This window comes from Chaetodon auriga, chromosome 1, assembly GCF_051107435.1.
Source record: "Chaetodon auriga isolate fChaAug3 chromosome 1, fChaAug3.hap1, whole genome shotgun sequence".
In the NCBI taxonomy this organism is placed as follows: Eukaryota; Metazoa; Chordata; class Actinopteri; order Chaetodontiformes; family Chaetodontidae; genus Chaetodon; species Chaetodon auriga.
The window spans coordinates 1,082,062-1,106,057 of record NC_135074.1 but is presented as its reverse complement, the minus strand read 5'-3'; the positions used below and the strand labels follow the sequence as shown (position 1 = coordinate 1,106,057).

The 23,996-nt window shown below is 40.0% G+C and overlaps 1 protein-coding gene across 3 annotated transcripts in view; it reads right to left on the bottom strand.

Annotated features, from left to right (window-relative positions):
- The window catches only part of ano1a (anoctamin 1, calcium activated chloride channel a), a 123,171-nt gene that overhangs the window by 45,743 nt on the left and 53,432 nt on the right, over positions 1-23,996 (bottom strand). For all 3 annotated transcript variants that reach the window (XM_076746813.1, XM_076745164.1, XM_076745981.1), the window contains exons 4-9: positions 21,979-22,077; positions 8,638-8,789; positions 6,707-6,761; positions 5,998-6,049; positions 3,563-3,618; positions 3,314-3,355 (exon numbers count right to left, since the gene is read on the bottom strand). In XM_076746813.1, the coding sequence (XP_076602928.1) occupies positions 3,314-3,355; positions 3,563-3,618; positions 5,998-6,049; positions 6,707-6,761; positions 8,638-8,789; positions 21,979-22,077 (456 nt within the window). The remainder of the gene's footprint in view (positions 1-3,313; positions 3,356-3,562; positions 3,619-5,997; positions 6,050-6,706; positions 6,762-8,637; positions 8,790-21,978; positions 22,078-23,996) is intronic.

Genomic DNA, 23,996 nt, shown 5'->3' with positions numbered 1-23,996 from the left:
ATTGTTTCAATTCTTATTATTATTTCATATTTCAATCCAGCTCGGATTTCTGTCAGGCCTTTAATGGGAAAAAACAAACAAACAAACAAACAAAAACACTGTTGTGGGCAGGGAATCATATACAATGACAATTAATATTGGCTGCCCTGTTCCCACTGGTCTCGTATAGACCTCTGTGACATTTTGACTTGCCATTGTGGGATAAGCACAGGTGAAAGTAATGACATTAATGGCCATGTTCCACTGAAACATCTCAGTAAGTCATTTATAAAGCCAGCATGCAATCCCAGGAAACTGTATTTGTACTCTCTGTAGGTGCTGTGTTTCTAGAACTACTCTGCTAACAGCACTGTGAAATGGTGGAGCTGACAAACACAATCACACACTCCATGCACATGCTGAGCAGTGACGTACAGGACAAGAAGAGCAGGCTTTTGATCACAAGAGGCAGGTCTGGAGGATCATTCAGATGGCGGATCACAGCAGACTGAGCCCGCGAGACACTTATGTTCAACCTGAAATCTCAACACTCTCATTCCTATAACTGAGGAAAACCTATTTCTTAAACATGTATATGCATATGTATTTGTGGGATTGTGATATACAGTATATCAATATGTGGCGGTAGAGGCACCAAGCTAAAGCTTTTCTGATGCTTGAGAAAATGGGAATTATTAGGCCGTTGCCTTGGTGACACACAGCCGACAGTATAATTATGGAGAGTGTTAGCAGGGGAGGAGATTACTTCAGACTCAGCATGAACTCTTATTTTCTTGCCAATAGCTGAGTTAATTTTATTCTTGTAGGGCAGGAGAAAATTCTCAGAAATGCAAAAGTGCTGTCATGTTAGCATGGTAGTCTATCACACTTTGTTACTCATCATTTAAAACATTTGCCTCATGGCAAAACTAATTGAGTAGCATGTGTCAGTCACTTACAAATAATGTATTGCTCTGGACAAGCCATCCAAAATCTAGCTGGCAATTTCAAAATAAAAACACCTTTTCAGACATTCATATTTATGAACAGAATTGATGGTCCAAAAATTTGAGAACATTTTGTTTCCTTAATTTGTTCCGTACCTGACAAAAACTAGAAAAACCATGTGAGGTCCTGCATTTATTCCTGTATATCATGTGCACACAAATGGAAACTGCAGTTTTAGACAATGGAAATTTTTATTTAATAAAATGATTTCTTTTTAAGGTGCAAGCAGTTTTAGTCACCTGAAGTTTTCTAAATAAACTTTAAAGCTTACAGAAATCATTTCAAATGTTCGTATTCGAAATAAGTTCCCTGGGTTAGCTGTTGTAGGTAACTGCAGAGGAATCTACTTCCAGCTTACAAACTGGCAAACAACCTAATCATCTGCACACTGTTTGCCTCAAAATATGTTGTTTTACCAAGTGTTTTTCAAATCTCTACAATGGAGGCAGGGGGTGGAAGGTAGTGTGACTGAAAAATACCAGAATTCTCCTTTAACTTGCACCTTCATTTTAAGAAGAAAAAGGTTTTTTGGATATGAATCTTTGAAGAATATATAGAGTAAAGAACACCCTAAGACCACTTTGGTTCCTTAATTTTTATCTGAATTGTGAGTATTTGTCAAGTTTAGGCCTACAACAGATAAAGTCAGTGTAGGATTTTAATATTCACCTGGATGTCGATAATGATATCCTCAGTACTGTGTTACCTCATTATCATAATTGGCTTCTGTCAGAGTGTGTGACTGTGACTGCGACTGAAATACATCCGATTAGGCAAAAATGCCATGCCATGACTCTAACAGAGTACTCTTATGCTAACTTTAGTCCCTCCCAAATTGTTAATGTTCTTGAGAGTGCTGCAAGCTCACGACATATGACACTGAACTCTATTGCGTCTCCAAAAAAGAAAATAATAAAACCAGGAGATTAGCTCTATGGTATGCCCATCAAACTTGCACACTAAAGCAAACACCATGTAAAATTTAAAGGAAATGGCATTCCACCAATATGGAAGGATTTCGTTTTGGCCTGGCAAAATAGTCTTAAAACTTATAGGAAGGCCTTCTGCAATGCTAGGGCAGCCTATTACTCATTGTTAATGGAGGAAAATAAGAACAACCCCAAGTTTCTTTTCAGCACTGTAGCTAGGCTGATAGAGAGTTATAACTCTACTGAAGCATGTATTCCTACAGGCCTCAGTAATGACTTCATGAACTTGTTTAATGATACAAATTCTAATTATTAGAGACAAAATTGATCACCCCCTGCTCTCAACTAGTACTGATTAACTTCAAAAACATGAACTTCAGAAACAGCTGTTAAACCTGATTCTCCCACCGACCTTCACCCACTAACTTCAGCAATTTCTTCAGACAAAACCATCAACATGTATCTTAGAACCCATCCCAACTAGGTTGCATAAAGAAGTTTTGCCCTTTATTGGCACTTCTTTTCTTGATATGATCAACCTGTCTTTATCAACACCCTATGTACCACAGTCCTTTGAAGTAGCTGTAATAAAACCTGTCATTAAAAAGTCCACTCTTGATCAAGGGTTTTTACCAACTATAAGACCTATATCTAACCTCCCCTTTCACTCTAAAATCCATGAGGAAGCAAGTTGGCTTCTTCACCAGAGTCCTTGTGTCTTCTCGTCTCACAGGTTCCCATGGATAGTGGCTGTGCTTTCATTGTGGATCATGGTTGCGGCTACCACCTTGGTCCTGCTTCACACCCACTGCTACTTTTATTTTTATTAGTCATATTTCTATTATGATTACATACATAATATAGTGATTATATTATTATACTATTATATTATCTATGTGTGTTTTATTAACATATGCATATTTTATCATACACATAACATATACTGCCATATACTATTTTATTATTAATCATATTTCTATTATTTTTATAGCTGTTATTGTTATCATTTTCATTACTGCACATATCGCTCTCTCTCTCTGTCCCTCTCTCTTTCTGTCTCTCTAAACCCATCTAAACCCAGGCAGATGGCCACCCAGCCAGAGCCTGGTTCTGTCTGAGGCTTCTGCCTGTTAAAAGGAAGTTTATTTCTTTCATCACCATCGCCAAGTGCTTGCTCAGGGGAATTGCTGGGTCTCTGTACATTAAAGACTATGGTCCTGACTTGCTCTATAAGGAAGGTTTCATGAGGCAACGTTGGTGATATAAATAAAAACTTAAAATTTAATTGAATTTGATCTGATAGAGACATAGTATTCAGTAATTTTATTGTTATGGCTCTCTTTAAATTGACTAGACACTAGATTCACTTTATTGACTGGTGGACTAGCTCTGCTTACCTTCCTGTCATTAGGTTCTGCATTCACTCCCTCGATGTCACCCTGTAATATTCACACACATACACAGACAAGCCCCCACACACAGTTTTATTTTCAATTAATACAATTTAACACGAAATTATGAGTTCTCATATGTGAGAAACCTGACAGTAATTGTAGTCACAAACAGGTCTATTTTACATAAATTACAGAATACAGTAGAGTGCAGTAGCACAGAATGCTTTGATAGTGTCTGATGGTGATACTCACATCATGCAGAGGATAAGCAGATGTATAGACACCATTAGCTAGCAGGCTGGTGATCCCTGTAAAAAGGCATATTGAACAGGATTATAATCCAGGACACACACACACACACACACTCACACAGAGAGAGAGAGAGAGAGAGAGAGAGAGAGAGGGAGGGAGAGAGAGAGAGCAGTCTAAAATGCAGCAGAAGGGATCTGGAAGAAAGTTACACCAAGCAAGTTAGTTAAAATTAGAAATGGCTGGTGTTATATTTCCTCTTTGGTGATCTGATGATGATATATGACAATATATACATGTACTACATGTATTTCTGCCAGGATAACCTTTTGCAGGACCACAGAAGGAGCATAAGCCTTTTCAGCTCCTCAAGTACTGCTAAAACAAAAGTTAAACTTGACCAAGAATATGAGTAATCTGAAAGATCAAACCCTGGAGTGTTCCAGCTGCAGGAACTATTTATGTTCTGTATGTTTATATTATGCTCCATTTCTGTGCATTCTTTCACTGTGCTGCATTCTGATTAGACTAAAACAAATAAAGTTGAGTGGACTTGGCCTGAATTGGTTTCTCTCAAAATCTCCTTGGACTTTATATGCTCTCAAAATATTTTTATTTTCATTTTCTATATTTATTTTGCATTTTCTGCCTGAAACAAACCTGAACATATTTGTTATATTTTCCTCAACCGACAATTACATGACACTCAAGACACTGCCAAACTCAACCAAGGCTAAATAATCTCAACAGTTAGTCTACACTTTCAGTCATGTACTGTGTTGATAACAGAACGGTTGCATATAGGTAGCTACGTTTGTATCATACCCGTCGACACTGGGATTCGAAAATAAGGGAAATTTCCCAGAGCCCCGCCTTGGACCGTCCCACCCCCCACCATCCTTACCACTGTCGGTGTACCTCTTATATGTAGACAAGGATACACAGTGACACACACAGCGGCAAACTCGAAAACTATGTCCATCTTTAACACAGGTGGTTTATTTACAAAGAAACTGACACCATTAACTTCGTTTAACTGAACAAAACTCAGCTCGCGATAATGCATAATCACATCGACACAGCTACACTCTGAAGTCCAACCCATGTAACAGCCAAAAAGCAACTCTTTATAAATACCACCTTCCGTCATCAGGAGCCAGTCTGTACTGTACGTGATGCAGGTGACTACACTACGTCTCTAGAGAACAGGGAAGTGATAAAGTTATTCTCACTGACCTCCAAGTAGAACAACTCCACATAGTTTACAATATACCATACAACTGCATGCACACATACACACATCACAATCAACATAAAAAAAATCAACATTTATACACTGATGTCACACAGTATATAAATACAGGAAGTGTTCAGGCACCTCCTCTTTTTTCCTGGAACACATGGTGGGTTAGGTAGGTAGGTAAGTAACAACTTAAGGAAGTAAACTTGACAATACTTATTGTTACTTATTCCGTCTTCTACTGTAACCAGAAATGGTGGTATGTTAACTGTAAACAAACATAATGCGAAACACAAACAAGCCCGGATAGTATGTACCTGCAAATTACAGATAACTACTGGAAATATGGCCAAACCAACAATTCACAAGCATGATTAAAGGTGTAAGCAAGGTGATAATGATGGTGACAATGGGTGAAAATGGTGTCTTCTCACCCACTTTGTCACAATCAGAATAAGGTAGCTGGTTGAAAGTGAAATGCTGTGGACATCCATGCATTACATAAATGAAAATAAAAAAGAGCATTTAAATTCAGTATTTACTTTATGTATTACTTGAAGGATGTGTACACATCACTTACACATTATGCTTGAGTTGTGATTTTGAGAGAAGCTCCTGGCAAGTGAGACAATTGGTGAAAGGGTGATCATGAAAATGAAAGGGAGAGATAGTATAAATACAGTCAGTGGTGGAGCAGGCAGCATTTCTCTGCCTCTTGCTTGACAGCTTTGCTGTTTTTCTCTCTGTGTGATCCACTAAAATCCATATAGTATATTTTACAAGGAGCATGACTTTGCTTTGCTCTTTGTTAAGTACGTGTAAGCCTCCGCCTATGTGGTAAGATGCTTGCGCAAACTTTTTTTTTTTTTCTTCTTCATTTTCTTTTTCATCCTCATCATTGGCGGATGCCATTTGAGTAAATGACTCTCAACACTCGATGTTACAGCTACTTTTCTACATGCTGCCATCTGCTGTACTGGAGGGGAATGAAGGGGGAGGTTGTGCCTTCTGACAACCTTTCTTTCTTTTTTTTGGTTTTATAAAGGTTGAAAATACAGAGGAATTATGGGAAAATATTTACATGGGAGGACAGCGGGAAAGATGGGTAAAATACAGGAAAACCTTGGGAAAATAATTGCCCAGAACAATTGCATATTGCATATTGATTTATTCCTTGCATTAGAGATATAGGCCTTACCCATGGAGTATTTGGCTCTAGTGCATCTTGTCCTCTTCAGTACCTCATACACCTGATGACACAACAAAACATTAAAATATTTAACTGAGCAGATTCATTCTTAAAAACATGAGAATGTAGATGAAGATGATTTGAATATTTACTTGTATAATTGCAGGTGGGAGGGAGAATGAAGCAGGCAAACTGATCAGTTCTGTCTTGTCTCACTATGGGGTGTTTCACAAAACATCCATGCAACAAAAAATCCTGCTAGTATGTGTTTTCAACACATTTTTGTACGTCTGTCCTCTGAGAGGTTGCTGATCAAGTCAGCATAAAACATAATGCACTCCACAGAGTTTCATTGTTGAGAGCTGAAGCTCAGCTGAGAGCCAGCAACTACTGTGATTGAAGAGCTCCATTCAATAATGACAGGCCAAGCACATTACCCAGTAATTAGCTGTGTAGACGTGCATGTTAATGCAGCAGCACATGTATAATGCAGATTTACAGAATCTATTAGTTTTTTCATGGGAGCCAATCCCATGTAAAGTTACATAGAAGCAAGGTTTTGTATTAGAGGTAAGTAGAAATCAGGGAGCACAAGGTGTCAGGGCTGTGTTACTAGATTCATGCAGAAAAAAACCCATACTAAAGGTTGGGACTTTATATCCATTGCCTCCTGAAGGAACCACTTTCCAGCTGCTCATCTACTACAACCAGTACTTACTATTGAGCTCCTGGTTTTGCTGTCAAAGAACTTGTCCCTGTCAGACAGATCAAATCTGGCAACAAAGAGCAAAATACATCTGGTTTTACTTGCAGATCCAAAGTGCAGACTGACTTTTTTTCTTTACTTAGTAGATTGAAAAGAAAAAGAGATGAAAGGTGAGATGAAAGACATTCAACATATGCAGAATTAAGTTCTATGGTGCAGATTAATATTGTTTATTTATTGTCCACCTACAATAATACTAACTGTGCTTAGCCACAACATATTAGGTTTGCCACCTTACAGTTTTTGAAACAATGAGCGTTAAGGGGTTACTTGTTATTGATATCTGGGGTCCTAGGCTACCTTCTAGCCTAGTTTAGCATACTAGCTTTGCTTCTAGTCATCCACAGAATCTCTTACTAGAGTAGAATGGTTTATTCTAACTGTGATGTCTCTTGGCATGTCTGTAAGCTTATCTCTGCTACTATACAGCAGATTTGGGACAACTTCATGTTCCTTTAGAACCACCCTTGACAGGTGGTCTAAGAGTCTATGGATAGATTGTGCTGTATGCTGTACAAATTGTAATACTAATGAGTAAGTTTATTTCTATAAAGCAATGGTTACAAGGTGCTGTAGGCATGAGGCAATGAAAGGACCAAACAAAATAGACTGTAAATAATTTCTGATTTTGTGTTACATTGACTTAACTACTTGCCATGGGCAGATGTAGGAGTAAAAATGTAAGAATGATGGCTTTGAACATTTTGCTGATAAGTTCAGTATGAATGTATTGTCATATATGTTGACATAAATGTAAAACAAGTAGCTTTCCATTTACTCTAAAACCTCTTTTACTGCTACAGAGCCATACAGGTGTCACTGAGAGAGAAAATGTGTGCATGAATAAATCTGAGAGCATAAATTACTTATTTTGTGTAGGAATTAAAAAACATACCTTAGGCAGCAGTCAGACCACATGCATATGAAGGTAATTCTACAGAGAAAAGCACTTGGAAATGTGTGCACTGAAGGCATTTCATCAAAAATACTGAGTGGGCACCTCCTGTCAGTCAGTCAGTACTTGTTGCTGATAGTGCTTGATGGTCTACACTGAAACAGGCCAAATCATACTTGTGCCTCCACTGACAGACAGCATTAATCTGAAATTAAACCTGCAATTTTGGGATTTTAATTTATTTACTAGTATTTAGTCCTGGAGTAACTTGAATATTACCTCAAGAAATTACAGTGCATAATTCAACTCAAGAATTGCCTAACTGTTAATGTGGTTTGAAAGACACTTTACAATGCTCTGGAGTGCTTTCACAACTGATGAAAATTAAATGAGGCAGAAGATGTGGAGGGAGCTTTCCTGTTAGCTGTTAGTCAGAGCTGTAAATATAGCAGCTCACTGCCCACTCTCTCCTGCATACATCCCAGCAGGCTGACATTTATGCTAAGACATGCGTCCTCTCTGACCACTGCCTTGGAAAGTGGATTCACTTGTTGCAACTGAGCAGAAAGTATAAGTGAAGTCATGACTTCTGTCTTTACTTAATCCAATTAGTTGGTCTAAATGCATTATTTAGCTGTTTTGTTCTCCAATAAATGTTGATGAAATGAAAATTAGGTTTGTGATTCAGGCTAACTGTGATTGTTTCCTCAGGGGGGGAGAAAACTGAGGGATGCTTCAGTTTTCCTGCCATGCTCTTGTCAGACAGCCTCATAGGCAATTTTTTAATTCCAATTAACACCTCTGTGGTTGCTACTTCTCTCTGCTGTCACAATAATAAAAGTGTGCGTGTAGTCGCCCACTTTTGCTCCAAAGTGAAATAACATGAATTGTAGAGGATAAAGCTCTGATTACAAAAATCACAATTTTGAGTTTCTTCTTTCCCGTTTCAAATTTGCCAGTAACCTAACTAAGGAGAAATTTTACTCACAGATGCTGCTTCTCTCTGGAGAATGGGTGAGAGAGGGATTTGATGCTTTGTGGTCGGTTGGCATCGACTTTTGGGTGGAGGGGAGCTGTGACTTTGTGAATGAACAATCGGATCTTCTCAACAAGACTGCTGCCTTGTTTCACATCGTAAACCTACAGAAGGGGCAAAAAGCTGCATTTAGTTGAAAATTAAGGACTCTGCATGTAATTAATCCCACATTTAAACAGGTGGTCTCATTAAGATCAGAAATTATTTTCAAAGAGTTTTCAAAGGTTAAAAAATGTCCTGTAATCTGATATTCTAACTACTGTAATTAAATATGATCAGGTAATTTGTCAGTTTTTTCAATAGAGCCTTTGTCTATTAGGTTCTATTTACTCAGTTTGACAGACCTGAAGGGTTTGGTTATGGGCCATTGCAAGGATACTCTATTGTATTTTTGAAAATATCATATATTTTGTTTATCAGCATTTAAAACAAGCTTGTGTTTAAATGCAAAGGCAGACTACAGGTTTGTAATGGCCAGAGATACTGTTTATGTGCATAGAAGTGCGTAGAAGAGGACACCTCCTCTAAGCTTAAGAGCACTTGAAGTCAGTCTACTCCACTCTATCAATGACAAACTTTCTATCCTCGAAATGATGCATGCCGACATAAAAGAACTCAAAACAAGTCTTGAGTTCACCCAGTCACAAATAGACACACTGCAGGCTGAAAACAAGGATTTAAAATTCTCCATCAGCCAACTTACTACCAACATGGAAACCATCAAAAACGAAAACAAACTAATGAAAGAAACTATCTTAGACCTCCAGAGCCGCAGCATGCGTGATAACCTTGTTTTCTTGGGAATCACAGAACAACCTCAAGAAGATCCAGAACATACAACAAAGGAATTCATGCAATTTGCGCTGAAACTACCACACGACACCGTCAACAACATAACTTTCCACAGAGTCCACCGTACTGGAGTTAAAAATAACAGCAAGAGACCAAGACCAATTAGCACCAAACTTGAACACTACAAACACAAAGAACTTATTAAGAGTCGTGGCAAAGAACTCAAAGGGACAGACTACGGACTAAATAACCAGTTCCCCCGTGAAATCCAGGAACGGCCGAAAAAACTACTCCCAGTCCTGAAACAACACCGGGAGAAAGGAAGAAAGGTCGCCCTCACCGTTGATAAACTTTATATCGATGAAAAACTTTTCTGTGACCCTAACATCATAACATGGCTCTAACTGGAACTATCATGCATCTTGCACGATCGACACCGATTCTCTTTCCTATTCTCTCTTTTCTCTCTCTCTGTCACTCTTTCTTTCGCTCTCCCACCCTTTCTCTCTCCATTTCCTGCCTCTCATCACCCCATTTGGATCTACATGTGTGCATGAATATTTCCTAATATTCTCATCGTGTGTGTTATTATGTGCTTGTGTGGATGTGTGTGTACGTGTGTGTGCGTGTGTTGTTTGGATGCCTGTACTTGTGGACATGAACACATGTAGGGATGTGAATAAAGGTATATGCCTAGGTATGGGAGCAGGTGGATAGGTGTGTACATGGGTGTATATGTATGTCGGTGTACATTAGCATATTTGGGTGTGCGTATGTACATGGGTAAGGGTGTACCTATGTATATATGTATGTGTATGTATATGTACATTTGTATATGTATGTGTGTACATGTATATGGGTATATGTGTATATATACATGTGTATGTGTATGTACATGTGTATGTGTATGTACACGTGTGTGTATGCATGTATGTTTGTATGTGTATGTACATTTTCTTTTTCTTTCTGACACCCCCTGATCACCCCCCTTTAATTTGTCATCATGCCTCTTCTCTAAATTTTTATTATTATTATTTTACCACCACCATAAGTACCTTAGTTACACTTAACTTCCTGTCGTCTTCATCAGGTGTAGTCTTCTCTTAAACCTGTACACAGTGCTCTTATTTGTTTTTTTTTTCATTGTTAATGTTTGTGACCCCTCTCAATGTTACCTGTTACTTGTTTCCCTGTTTTCCCCCACAACCATTTCCCAATATCATGTTTTTGAGCAGAACAGTAAGACCAGATCATTCATTATTATTGTCTCATCTCCAATTGTAGTAGAATTATGGCTGTAACACTGAACTTAACCTCATGGAACATAACGGGGATCAGCTCACCCGCCAAAAGGACCAAAGTGCTGACCCATCTACATAAATTGAAATTAGACATTTGCCTAATACAGGAAACCCATCTTACAGAAGCAGAGTCTCGGAAATTCAAGGCCGGATGGATTGGTCAGACTTGCCCCTCACATTACAACTCCAAAAAATGTGGCAGTCCTTTTCTCTTCAAATTTTATTTTTATTTATTTATTTATATGGCACTTTTCAAACTTAAAAAGCAACACAAAGTGCCTCACAGAGGCTAAAAACAACAAAGAAGAAAACCCAGCCCTCCCGCCCCCATAAATACATACAGAAACACACGCACAGACACGTACGCACGCACACACACACCCATATAGACAAGATAAGGAGTAAGCCACCTTTGGGGGCCATCAACACTGAGAGGGCCCCCGGTTCATGACCGGGGGGCGCTGCCCGAGACCACCCTGACCCAGGCAGACAGGAGACCAAGATGCAGAGGCCTCCAGCCATCCAGGCCAGAGCCGTCCCCTCAGCAGTGCCCCCATCAGTAGGCCAGGAGCAGTTCCCAGTGAGGGGATTTGACCATGAGGAAACACTGGAGCTAAAAACCAAGGGACTAAGACATAAACATAAAATGAAATCAAATGAGTAAATGAAATAAATAGCAATTAAACATGTTGTTAAAATATGCAACTAAAATAAGATACAAACAAAGATAAATATGCTAAGAAGCGTGATTAAAGAGACAAATAAATAGAAATAATAAAGGAGATAAAAGAATGCATCAGCACCTCCGTGCTGGCCTGAGAGAGAAACGGGCGGACTCTGGCTATATTCTTGAGATGATAAAAACCTATCTTTGTTATGTTTTTGATGTGTGGAATAAAAGTAAGCTCAGAGTCAAAAATCACGCCCAGATTTTTTACAGAATGTGTTGGTTTAAGATCTTGTAGTTTTGGTAAAAGTTTCTCTCTCTGGCCTTCAGGACCAATGACTAAGACCTCTGTTTTGTCCTGGTTGAGCTGAAGGAAATTTTCTGCCATCCATGACTTTATGTCTAAAATGCAGTTAAAAAGGGCACCAATTGGCCCTGTGTCATCAGGAGACACGGCAATGTACAGTTGCGTATCGTCAGCATAACTATGGAAGCTGATGCCGTGCCTCCTGATGACGTCCCCGAGGGGTAGCATGTACAGATTAAAAAGAGTTGGACCTAGAATTGACCCCTGGGGAACCCCACACTTGACCTCATGGGTTCCTGAGGAACATGCATCCCAACTTACAAAGAAGTGTCGGTCAGTGAGGTATGAGATGAACCAGTTAAAAGCAGTACCTGAGAGGCCGACCAGGTGCCTCAACCTGTCTAATAAAATGCGTATCGAAGGCGGCGGTTAGAACCAGCAGTACCAAGACTGTGAGCTTGTGGTTATCCAAGTTGGACCTGATATCATTTAAAATCTTTAAAAGGGCTGTCTCGGTACTGTGGTTCATCCTAAAACCAGACTGATGCCTTTCTAAAATGTTATTTTTGTTTATTACTATTTTACTTAAAAAAGGTAAGTTGGATACAGGTCGGTAGTTATTAAGAATGTTGGGGTCTAAATTGCTCTTCTTCAGAAGGGGCTTCACCACCGCCGTTTTAAAGGAGGTGGGGAAGACACCTGTCTGAAGAGAGCAATTCACCATGTATAACAGCTGTTCCTCAAAGAATCCATAGAGTGTTTTAAAAAAATGGTGTGGGAATTGGATCTAAAAGGCAGGTTGTAGGGTTTACCTGGGAGAAAACTCGACCAAGTGTCCTTGCATCAACCAGGGCAAAACTCTCCAGTGTTTCCTCAGGTAGAACCTGCGATCCAGACGTGTTGGTAGTTAAAACCTGTTGAGATAAAAGACTGGATCTGATGTTATCAATTTTGTACCTGAAGTGGTCTGCAAAGTCTTCACACAGGGTATTTGTTATTGTCTTATGAGAGCTGTTAAAATTACTGTTTGTTAAAAGATCAATGGTGGAGAAGAGAAATTTGGGATTATTTTTGTGGTCGGAGATTAGTTTTGTTACGACCCTTAGATGGATTACGCTAGGGAAAAAGGGAAGCAACACGGTGCCGTGATGTTAAAAAAGGCAGAATGCCGTTTATTGTTTAATGCAAACCAAAACCACCACAACAATTATTGCCAACAACAAACAAAACTCAAATATAGAAATAACCAAGGGAGAGGGCGGCGGGTGGCGGCAAATCATAAAACAAACAAAACACAGCTACGCCTAACTTAAATTCCACCCCAAAATTGCCTAGCCTACCAAGAACAACAAAAAGAAGAAATTTAGCTGCCTGCCCTGTTTCTTACCTCAACCAAAAATTACACGGGGACCACCACCCATAAATCTAGTGCGCAAACAGAAAAATTGCCGGTGGTGTGGTGCACGGTGATGTGTGAAAAACAAAATAAACTACCTATAGCCCAGCTCCCCAAACCTAGTGCCTCAGTGCAATTAATCGAACAAAACTCTAGACACACTATCAGTACTAATTTTACAACTTTTTCGAAGAGGCACGACGAGGCGAACTGATCACTGAAATCACAGCCGCACCCGAGCGTCGACAGCACACACTTTTTATAATGTGCGCGGTGCCCGGATTGGAGAGGAGAGACCAGCTGGAGCCACTGGATTGGTCGGGAACACTCATGGAGGGGGGGTGGGGGGGGGGCGGTTCTGGGACTGGAGAGAGAGAGCATCTCCAAATTAGGAGCCGCCGCGAAAGGGAATCCCCGGTGACGTCATGGGTTCCACGCTGCTGAACTGAAGAGGCTCAAGAACACAAATTAAAAGAACCAAACACCTGACGCCCGTAACAGTTTTTTGAAGTGAGAGATTCTTGCCTGTTTAATAGTGCTATTGTAAGTTTTGAGGTGTTGATGTAAAACTTCATAGTGGACTGTTAGTTTTGATTTTCTCCATTTCCTTTCGCCACTCCTGCAGTTTCTTTTCAGTTGCTTAATTTTCTCATTTCTCCACGGAGGTATAGGTTTTTTCTTAATTGTTTTTGTTCAAAGAGGAGCCACTGAGTCCAGCGTTGACTTCAAATTGCTGTTAAAATCGTCAACGATAAAATCACAGGATGCGGGTAAAATCTCTGCAGGAGTGCTCTGTAAAATCTGGATAAAATTTGCAGCCACTTCAGGAGTTAGGTAGCATTTCCTCACTGTTCTTACTGGAGCCTCCCACTGATTAAAACTGGTGATGTTAAAAAACACACAATAGTGGTCAGACACAGCCAGATCCACAACAGAGGACACACCCATGGACAGGCCATAAGTTATGACCAGGTCCAGGGTGTGTCGTGGGTCGGCTGTGTAACGTGCTGTTAAAATCCAGACAGTTTAAGAGGTTTAAAAATTCTCTGGATACTGGGTCCGAGCTGTTGTCTATGTGTCGATTAAAATCACCAGTTTTTAAAATCCTGTTGTAGGTGGTGTGAATGATTGATAAGAATTCAGAGAATTTGCTGATAAAAGAGGATGAATACTTGGGTGGTCTGTAGACCGTTATGCAAAGAATAGGAGGGCTGCTAAAAACAAAGGCATGGTGCTCAAATGATGTAAAACTGTTAAAAGAGACTGCATTTGCAGACATTGTAATTCTTGTGATGGATGCAGTTCCGCCTCCTTTTTTGCCCCCCCCCCAGTAGAGAATAAAAAGTTAAAATTTGGTGGGGAGGCCTCAGTGAGAACAACAGGTGCATCTGTGCCAAGCCATGTCTCTGTAAGGAGAATGCCATCTGGCTTTTTGTCTAAAATCAAATCATTTATGATAAAGGATTTGTTTAAAAGAGAGCGCACATTCAGCACAGCTAATTTGATATCTGTGCTGAACGTGTGCTTATCATGGTGTTTTAAAGGAATGTTAAGAACAGTGCTGGGTCTAAAAACATTCCTGGATTTTAACTGTCTGTGTGAAGTGATTGTTCTAATCGAGTGAATGTCCTGAGTTTTTGGTGGCTGAGAGGAGGTTACTGATGTAAAGGTGTGTATGGTGTGGGTGAAACATGTGGTGGGCGAGGGTGCGGGTGAGTGTGGGGCAGAGGACCCGTGTCCGTGAGTTGTACCATTTAGTCAGGAGGTGGCTGAAGTGCAAGACTGGACAGTGAGATCGATGTTGACTGATAAAAGCTGTGAACCCTCCTGGTTGGGGTGGAGATTGTCCCGTTTAAAAAGGCAAAGTCTGTTCAAAAACGCTATAAAATTGTCCACATATGGGATACTTTTACTCAGGCAGTATCCCTTCAGCCACAGGTGCAACTGGCAAAGCCGGCTGGTGATGACGTCACCGTAGCGTGGTGGGGGAAGCAGGCCGGAGATAATTAGGCGCTTCCCCGTGTCCAACAGGCGGTCGATCAGCGACACAAAGTCCTTTTTCAGGACCTCAGACTGCTGGTTTTTCACGTTGTTGATGCTGGCCTCCAGGACTCCAGGGTGGCTTCAGGGTGCCTGACCATGGAGGTCCCTACCACTGCATCACTGGCTCCCTGGAGGTGCGGCGGGGGCGAGATGGAGCCTGCTGGGGTCGCGACGTGGTTGCTCCGGGCCGAGCTGGAGGGGAGGGACCCTGCTGGACTGGCGGATCCCACTTCCTGGACTGGTGAGAGCCACGGACAGCTGGGTGGACAGGTCCTGGCGGCAAGATGGACCGGGCACCGACAGGAGGGAAATCCTGCTGGCTCAAGATGTCGAACCTGTTGTCCAGTGGCAGCTCCGGAGGTGGTGGAGGAGGAGATGGCCGAGCTCCAGCGCCCCGGTGCACCACCGACCAGGGTTCCCTTGGCCTGAGTGGAGTCGAGCTTACTGGACCCTCCACTCCATCCTCCCCGGTGAAGCAGTGCGACTCCGCGGGGCAAAGGCAGGAAGTGGAAGGTGCTGATGCCTTGGGCTTGGCTCCCTGTCGGTGCCAGCGGGACTCGGCCAGTGCTGGTGCCGGAGTTCCGGTGGTAATTGAGCCGGTCCACGGCAGGGTGGTGTTGTTCGTGGCCGCCACGTACCGTCACCAGAGCCGGATGCCCTCAGGTAGGTGATATGTTTCGCCTGGGCCGTGGCGACAGTGGAGAAGTCCAGGAGGATCTTGTCCCTCTCCTCTAGGTCGGCCCGCAGACCGGAGATGCTCTCCCGTAGTTTCGAGAGGGTGGGAAGGCAGGACTCACACACTGCCATCATACCTGTAGCCGGTGGTGTCTCTCAGTAATCCACGAATCGATAACACGCCGGCAAAAACGGGCTGGTAACATTGACAAAGGGCCAGCAGATCCACTGCAGCCAATATATTTGGTCCAAAACGCGATAATAATCCACAGAAAGATGTTTTCTTAGCCAGCGGTGTGCCTCCGTTTGTCCTTACAACTTCCGCAAACAAAACAAACTCGCGCAGACTCAGTCTGAGGACTCTTTTTCTCTTCAGCAAAACCAATCCATACATTCATAACAGTACTATCATAGACCCAGAGGGACAGAAGAATGGGCATCCTTTCTTGAAACCAATAACACCCCGGACATAACTGCTAGCACACTTTGGGAAACAGCAAAAGCAGTCTTAAGAGGAAAAATAATATCATACTCCACAAAAAAGAAAAAAGAAGAGTCTGCAAGAGAACTCCTTCTAGAGCAAGAGGTGAAGAGACTGGAAACCCTGGCCTCTCAAACGCCTACCAACACAATTAATAAAGAAGTACTTCAAATCAAACATGAACTCAACAGCCTCCTTAACAAAAAAATACAATACACACTTCTCAAATTTCGACATAAACATTTTGAATTTGGCAACAAAACCAGCAAGGTATTAGCAAATCAATTGAAACAACAAAATGAAAAAGTAACATTGTCTTAGTAGAAGATACCCTTGGAAACATAACACAGGACCATATAGCAATAAATGAAACATTTAGAAATTACTACTCCAATCTATACACCCCAGACCATACCACTACATCCACAGAAGCTGACACTTCTCTGAGGAGTGTCTCCCTCCCCAAATTATCCACCGAGTAAAAGTACACTATCTGGACACTCCACTCTCCATAAATGAACTGGAAAAAGCATTGCAACTTATGCCCAACAACAAGTCCCCAGGCGTAGATGGTTTCCCTGCAGAATTTCATAAACACTTTTGGCTCCTTATCTCTCCTCTACTCTTTAACATGATTCTCAAAATCCTCCATAATTCCAAAATCCCTCATTGTATGAATACGGCCTTGATCACGCTCATTCTAAAACCAAATAAGAACCCCACACAATGCTGTAGCTATCATCCAATATCATTAATAAACACAGACATAAAAATCATAAGCAAGACTTTAGCAATAAGATTAGAATCTGTAATCCCTTCACTTATACATCCAGGCCAGGCAGGGTTCATTAAAGGGAGACACTCCTCAGAAAACATGAGAAGATTATGAAATATAATAGAACTATACACAAACAAAACATACAACAAGATCCAATACCCAGCCATGGCAGTAACTTTAGATGCAGAAACGGCGTTTGACAGGGTAGGGTGGCCCTTTCTCTTCACCTCCCTCAACCATTTGGGCTTCATCCCTTATTTCACCAACTGAATCAGAATTCTGTATAACTCACCTTCAGCATCTGTAATCACCAACGGACTAATATCAAAATCTTTCTCCCTAAACAGAGGTACCAGATAAGGATGCCCATTATCACCACTGTTTTTTGCACTGTTCATCGAACCACTTGCCTCAGCCGTTAGACAGAACAATAACATCTCAGGTATTCAAACAAATTCACACTGCCGCAAGATCAGCTTATATGCAGATGACATTCGACTATATTTAACAGCCCCCTCCACCTCCATACCATCAGTCCATACACTCATCAACAGTTTTGGCAGGGTTTCTGGCTACTCCATAAACTGGACCAAGTCTGAGATTCTGCCTCTTACTCATATTGACTGGGATGCTGAGGTTGGGGACTTACCCTATAAACAAACTATTCAATCCATCAAATACCTCACAATCCATATCCCCAAAAACCCAAAGGATATTTTCAAACTGAATTTAACACCACTACTACAAAATATCAAAGAAGATCTCAATCAATAAGCTCCAACTATCTCTAATTGGCCATATCGCATCTGTTAAAATGAACATTCTCCCCAGAGTCACCCGTCAATCCACCCCTGGTCTGGTTTTCCTCTCTGAAACTCATTCTATTGGAAAGGAAAAAAAAACCCCAGATCAAATTAAGCATTCTTCAAAAACCAAAACAATATGGCAGACTTGATGCCCCAAATTTCTATCATTACTTCCTCTTCCATCAATTGCAGTATATTTGTCATTGGACCACCAATTCAAACCCGGCCTGGCAAGACATAGAACGAACCATCTACAAAGACCTGGCCACCCGAGACATTGGTGTAACCCAAGTTATTAGACATTAAATATTACATTGTAATCCAGAAATGTCAGATAAAAATGATGATGGTAAAAGTCATATTTTCCATGCAGAAATAAATTAGAAGTTGATTAAAAAGACAAACTAGTGCATTAATAAATTCATTCACTCTAAAAAGGGTTAAAATGTTTAATGTAAAAATATTTCATTTCATTTCACTGGAGGTGAAAGTGCTTTATGTGCTCAGTTTTGACGTGAAGATTCAGGTGACATGGGAGGAGGATAGCACTGAAATTGGCGAGTTCAGGTGACATGCGCATGATACAGGGCTGATATCCCTTACCAGCCAATCAGAGGCCAGCTTGCTCCATGTCGATTAAGCTCACTTGCATTTCCGATTTTCTCTATCTTCCGCGCAAACGGGATCAGACAGACACACCTTGGATTGCTCTGAGGATTTACACACTGGATTGTGTTGGAGAAATTGATATTTTGTTGTTTTTTTTTGCTGAAGAATACAAGAGGTTGAGTGGAGAAACTTTCCCCTTTTTGGCAGTTCGTCAAATTAAGTGGAGATATAGTGCCACCATCGAGCTGAGGAAAAAACGTGTGTTGGTTAACTTGTCGCCGCCATGCTTGCTAACAGCAGTCATACTAGCCGTTTAAAGTCGAGCAAGAGCTATTGCTTTGTGAAGTTAGATATCTAAAACACTATTTACTCTGTCCTCATGTCACCTGTCTCTGCAAAGTGGACAAAAACCTGGAGTTTGTGAGCCGTGCTCCTTTGTTGGAGTGTGTGCCTATGACTGAACTTTTCTTGTGAGTGAATTTTATTGTTAATTTTGTGAGTGAATTAGTTGGTATCGACCAGTTGTTTACTGTTAAATAATTAAGGAGATGCTAATTTGAGCTTGCATTATTTCTGTACATGCCATGCGCTGTAAATTACCCCCTGCTGTGTTTTTTTTAAGCGCGGTGGTGGTGAGTAAAAGAGTGAGAGTAATGTGTCGTCGGAGCAACTAATTCATACAGAATTTTATGTCAGAAAATTATTTAAATGTTTTTTTCTGATTAGTTGTCATGAAAATGGTTGATTAAATGAACATTAGTAGGAAGCAGAGTAAGAAATACCATAGTTTAAGCAGTTTAAGACCCTAAATGTGTGTGTGAAAGTGTAAAAGAGTAAATGCGTAATTTTTCTTTTGGCCTATTGCAGGCCGGGTCTTTTTCTTTGTCCCTGTTGAAGTTGTTGAAGAAGTGGACTTCTTCTGCTGCCCTCTGCACTGCAACAGTGGTGGTAGAGTTCAGCAGTTGTGGCGAGCCAAACTAAATGATGAGACAATCCTGAGATATCTGAACTGTTGCTTCCATCATCATTTTGGTAGGACTGATCATTGCCATAACGCTGAAGGATTTCATTTTGCAGATTTCATTGTTAAAGGACACAAGACAGAAACTGTTAATGCTTTCAAGATGCATTCTGTAATTGTATAGAATTTGTATTTGATTTAATTGTTTTTTTGAAGTTGTTTGTAAATTGATACTTCACTTCTAGTGGTTTTTGATTAGCATTTTAAAGGGTGTTTTGATACATTCATTTAATTTTAAAGGGTGCATTGTTAAAAATCCAAAACTCATTGACAATCTTAAGGTGTAGCCTAACTCTTTGATTCAAATTAGCACAGGATAAACTGAAAGTAGGTCCTAAACACATTAAGAACTAAAAGCCACTAACAATAATAGTATTGTTTTGTTTTGTTTTGTTTATTTGTTTTTGGTCACAGTGTGAATAATTTCCTTGAAGAAAGGGAAAGAAATCATTGTATATTGTGACTAATGTTTATTTTCTTCCTGTTTACATAAATAATTAATACAGTTACACGTGTTTTTTTAAACTTACCTGTTTGTATGACTTTTACTCTTGCTACTTCATGCACAAAATATACAAAATATAGTATAATATACTAAATATTCCCTCCTCCCGTAACGAACCTAGAACCTGATAACTGGTCCATGTGATAGTGAAGCGATACAGTGATACTGTTTCTGAACCACCCAGTGTCTACCACCTTGAGTCAGAGCTAAGATTGGTTACATTATCTTCATAGACAAATCAATCAGAACCCATGAATGCTTCAAATATAATGCAATAAACACTACTCTCTCCGCCTGGTGGAAAGCAAATGAAACTCGTAACCTTCAACTCGTCCCATGTAATTCCACCCCTATCTGGCATAAGCCCATGCTCAAAATCAACAGAAAACCTATCATCTTTACAACTTGGAAAAGGAGAGAACTAACCGGCCTAGGGGACCTTTTCAGGGATGGCTCTCTCATGACCTTCGACCTTCTGAAACAGACACATAACTTACCACCAAACTGTCCATGTCAATACCTACAGCTCAAAGAGATTATAAAAAAAGTCATTGATATACACAATTTTCATAATCCGACTCCCCCTTTAACTATTGACAATAAATTCACTCAAACCCAAGAAACTACCCTCCCCAATCTATAACCTCTTCTCACATCATGACAACACTACTTCACTACCAACAGACAAATGGACTTCAGACCTTCAGACTCCAACAGAAATCAACTGGCAAATAATCTGCAATAACACATTCACTATGTCATCCAATTCTAACATACAGCTAAACCAATACAAAATATTACACAGATATTACACATATCACCACCCATAAAATGCATCTGATGGGCCTCACTGATACCAACACCTGTACACACTGTCCTACCATAACAGATAACTACCTTCATGTACTCTGGAACTGCCCCCCAGTCAGACAGTTTTGGTCAGAGGTCATGGGAGAGCTATCCAAGATCCTCAACCTCAGCATCCCACTCTCCCCCAGCATAGCCCTGCTTGGTGACCTCTCCTCCTTATCAACCCCAAAACATCTGCAAACATTCATCCTCATCTCTACAACAGTAGCCAAAAAAAATATTTTACTTAATTGGAAAGACCAAAAAAATTATCAATAAAACACTGGTACAACTTAATAACCAAACATTCAAATTTGGAAAAACTTACATCCACCATGAAAGATAATATCAACTATTACAACAACATCTGGTCTCCGTTCTTGTAATACATTTTCCCTCAACAAATGCAATACCCTTCAACATGCCTGCTCAATACCCCTTTATTACAATGACACCCCCTATCTGTTGTCTTGTCTAGTCTTAGGTTGTTTATTTGTTTGTTTTGTAACTGCCCCTTAAGGTATACAGTCTACATTTGTCAATCTACCATGTCCTATACTGTCTTGTACTTGTCTAACGTTTGTTTAATGTGAACATAAATGTTCAATTAAAAAAAAAAAAGCACTTGAATTGGAAATCACTAGAAACTACCTAAAATAAAATAGACCTAAAAAGGACTGTGTACTATGACATGGTCTAAATCCTGATTGCTAAGGTAGTCTGCAGAAACTTGCACAGATCAATTGGGACTCCAGCAATTCTCTTGGATTGGACAATCAACTATAAAGTAGATTATAATAAGGTTTGTGCTGCATTCTCCACTTGCAAATTCAGAAGAAATTAGTGCACTTGACAAATGTTTGATTCAAAATTAATTCATTTTGTATTTCTATCGAAATCACACTCCAAGGCTTATAAGAGCTGTCACCACAAAATGGTCTTATGTGGCGTTAAAATGCTACACAAATTCAAAGGAACAGGAAACGTTCATCTTCACACTTTTCACCACTCAGCACTGCATCTCTACCTTGACAAATGGAAAATTTATTGATGGGTGGAGTACCTTTTTTGTTGGCATCTTGAGTTTCATGAACTCAGCCTCTCGACACAGAACGTTCCAAGGAGCATGGATCTTCAAGAACCCGATTCCAGGGATCTTACTCTGAAATACAACCAAGGTTTGGATATTTAAATACAATTTTTTATGTAGCCAGTGCTGAAACATGGGACAGTTCTTGAATTTCCAAAATGTATGAACCACCCCTATAAACAATGTGTTTGGATGACATATAGGAGCAAACATTGCAGCTGCCAGAGCAGCCTGTTGCTTCTCTGTTAGATTTAAAAGTCTGTTTTCTGGTAGAGTCCCAGGAAAAACCTCCGCATCCACTTCAGCACAAACTCACGTATTTATTGCTGCATAGAAGATGGTCTCTGCAGCCTCTGCTGTTATGTAAAACCTCTCAAATGCTGCCAGACTGACTTCACACCCTTCAGCTCAGCAGACTGATTTGTCTGGATACAGAAATATATAACAACCAATTCAAACAAGCTGACTTTATATATCACACAAATTTACCCTGTATTTCAATATAAAATGTTGAAATGGTTTGTTCTGTCTGTGATTTTAAGCAAAGTCCGATAAAGTTAAACTGTTATAAAATTAAGTTGCTGCAGCGGGACCATGATACAGCAATGATAAATATAGGCTACTGTTAATAGGAGTGGTGTGATACATGCTGAAGTACACACAACTGTACAAGTGCAAAACGTAAACGCAATATCAAGATTTTGGTACGTGGCCATGGTGATATAACACAAAGCTGTACTGATAAAAGAAAATAACTCAAGGGAGGAACTGAACTTGGGAAAGTCAATTTCCATTGTTTCCATACATAGGAGAAAAATTTATTTTTAGAGGTGTGGAGGGAGAACTGTGTTCAGGGAAAATACACATTGCTCTTCTTTTTGACATTCAGTATCAGGCCGCTTTGTTTTTGAAACTTTTATGTACATCAGATGATGTGGTTAGGCCAGGTTAGGTTGTCTAGATTTTCCCAGATCTCTTTCACTCAGATCACGGGCCCAGAAATATTTCAACAAATATTTGACTGATTGCCATAAGTTTACAACAGATTTTTTAAAGATTCCTAGATAAGACATTCTAATAGCATTGGTGAGCCTCTGATTCTGCTAATGCTACCAACAGGTTTTCACAAATCATGTAAAATATCAACCATATGGATTGGCACAGAGTTTGTCACATGTCACATTCATAGTTCCCATTTGGTCAATGGTAATAACTTAGGTGATCCTCTGATTTTTAATGTTGTACCATCATCAGGTCAACATTTGGCACTGCAAGAGTAGCAGACTGTCACAGCTGCTGTCACGTAGCATCGAACTTTCTCTCTAGTTTCCTTAATCAAGTCTGTTTTTTAGTGTTTTTTATGTGCAATGACACCCCTGATCCCCCACCCCAAAAAATAAATAAATAAATAAAAATAAAATAAATAAATAAATAAATAAATAATTGGGAAGCTGTGCAAAACATAAATAAGACTGAAAGTGATAATTTACTAATCTGTTGTTGAAATGTACTATTGTATATTGTACTACTATAATATACTTGAAAAAAGTATAAAGACAATATCTTTAATGCTTAACTTCATCAAATTCATTGATTTGTGTAAAACTACACTTACATTTGATGCCTGCAACACAATTCAAACAAGGTGGGCCACAGAAAACATAAGACTGACAAAGCTGTGGAATACTCCAAAAACACCTGTTTGGAAGATTCCACCGGTACAAAGATTCACTCGTAACAGGTGAGAGTATCATGATTGGGTATGAAAGGAACATCCTTGAAAGGCTCAGTCATTCACACACAAGGATGGGGTGAAGTTCACCACCTTGTGTGAAATACATGATTGTATAAAGGATATTACTATATGGGTTTAGGGACACTTGTAAAACTGTTGTTGGTAAACACACTTTGTTTACAAATGATTGAATTATTTTTTATTTACACAGCTTTCCAACTTTTTGGGAATTGGGGCTGTATTTCCTTTAGTTACT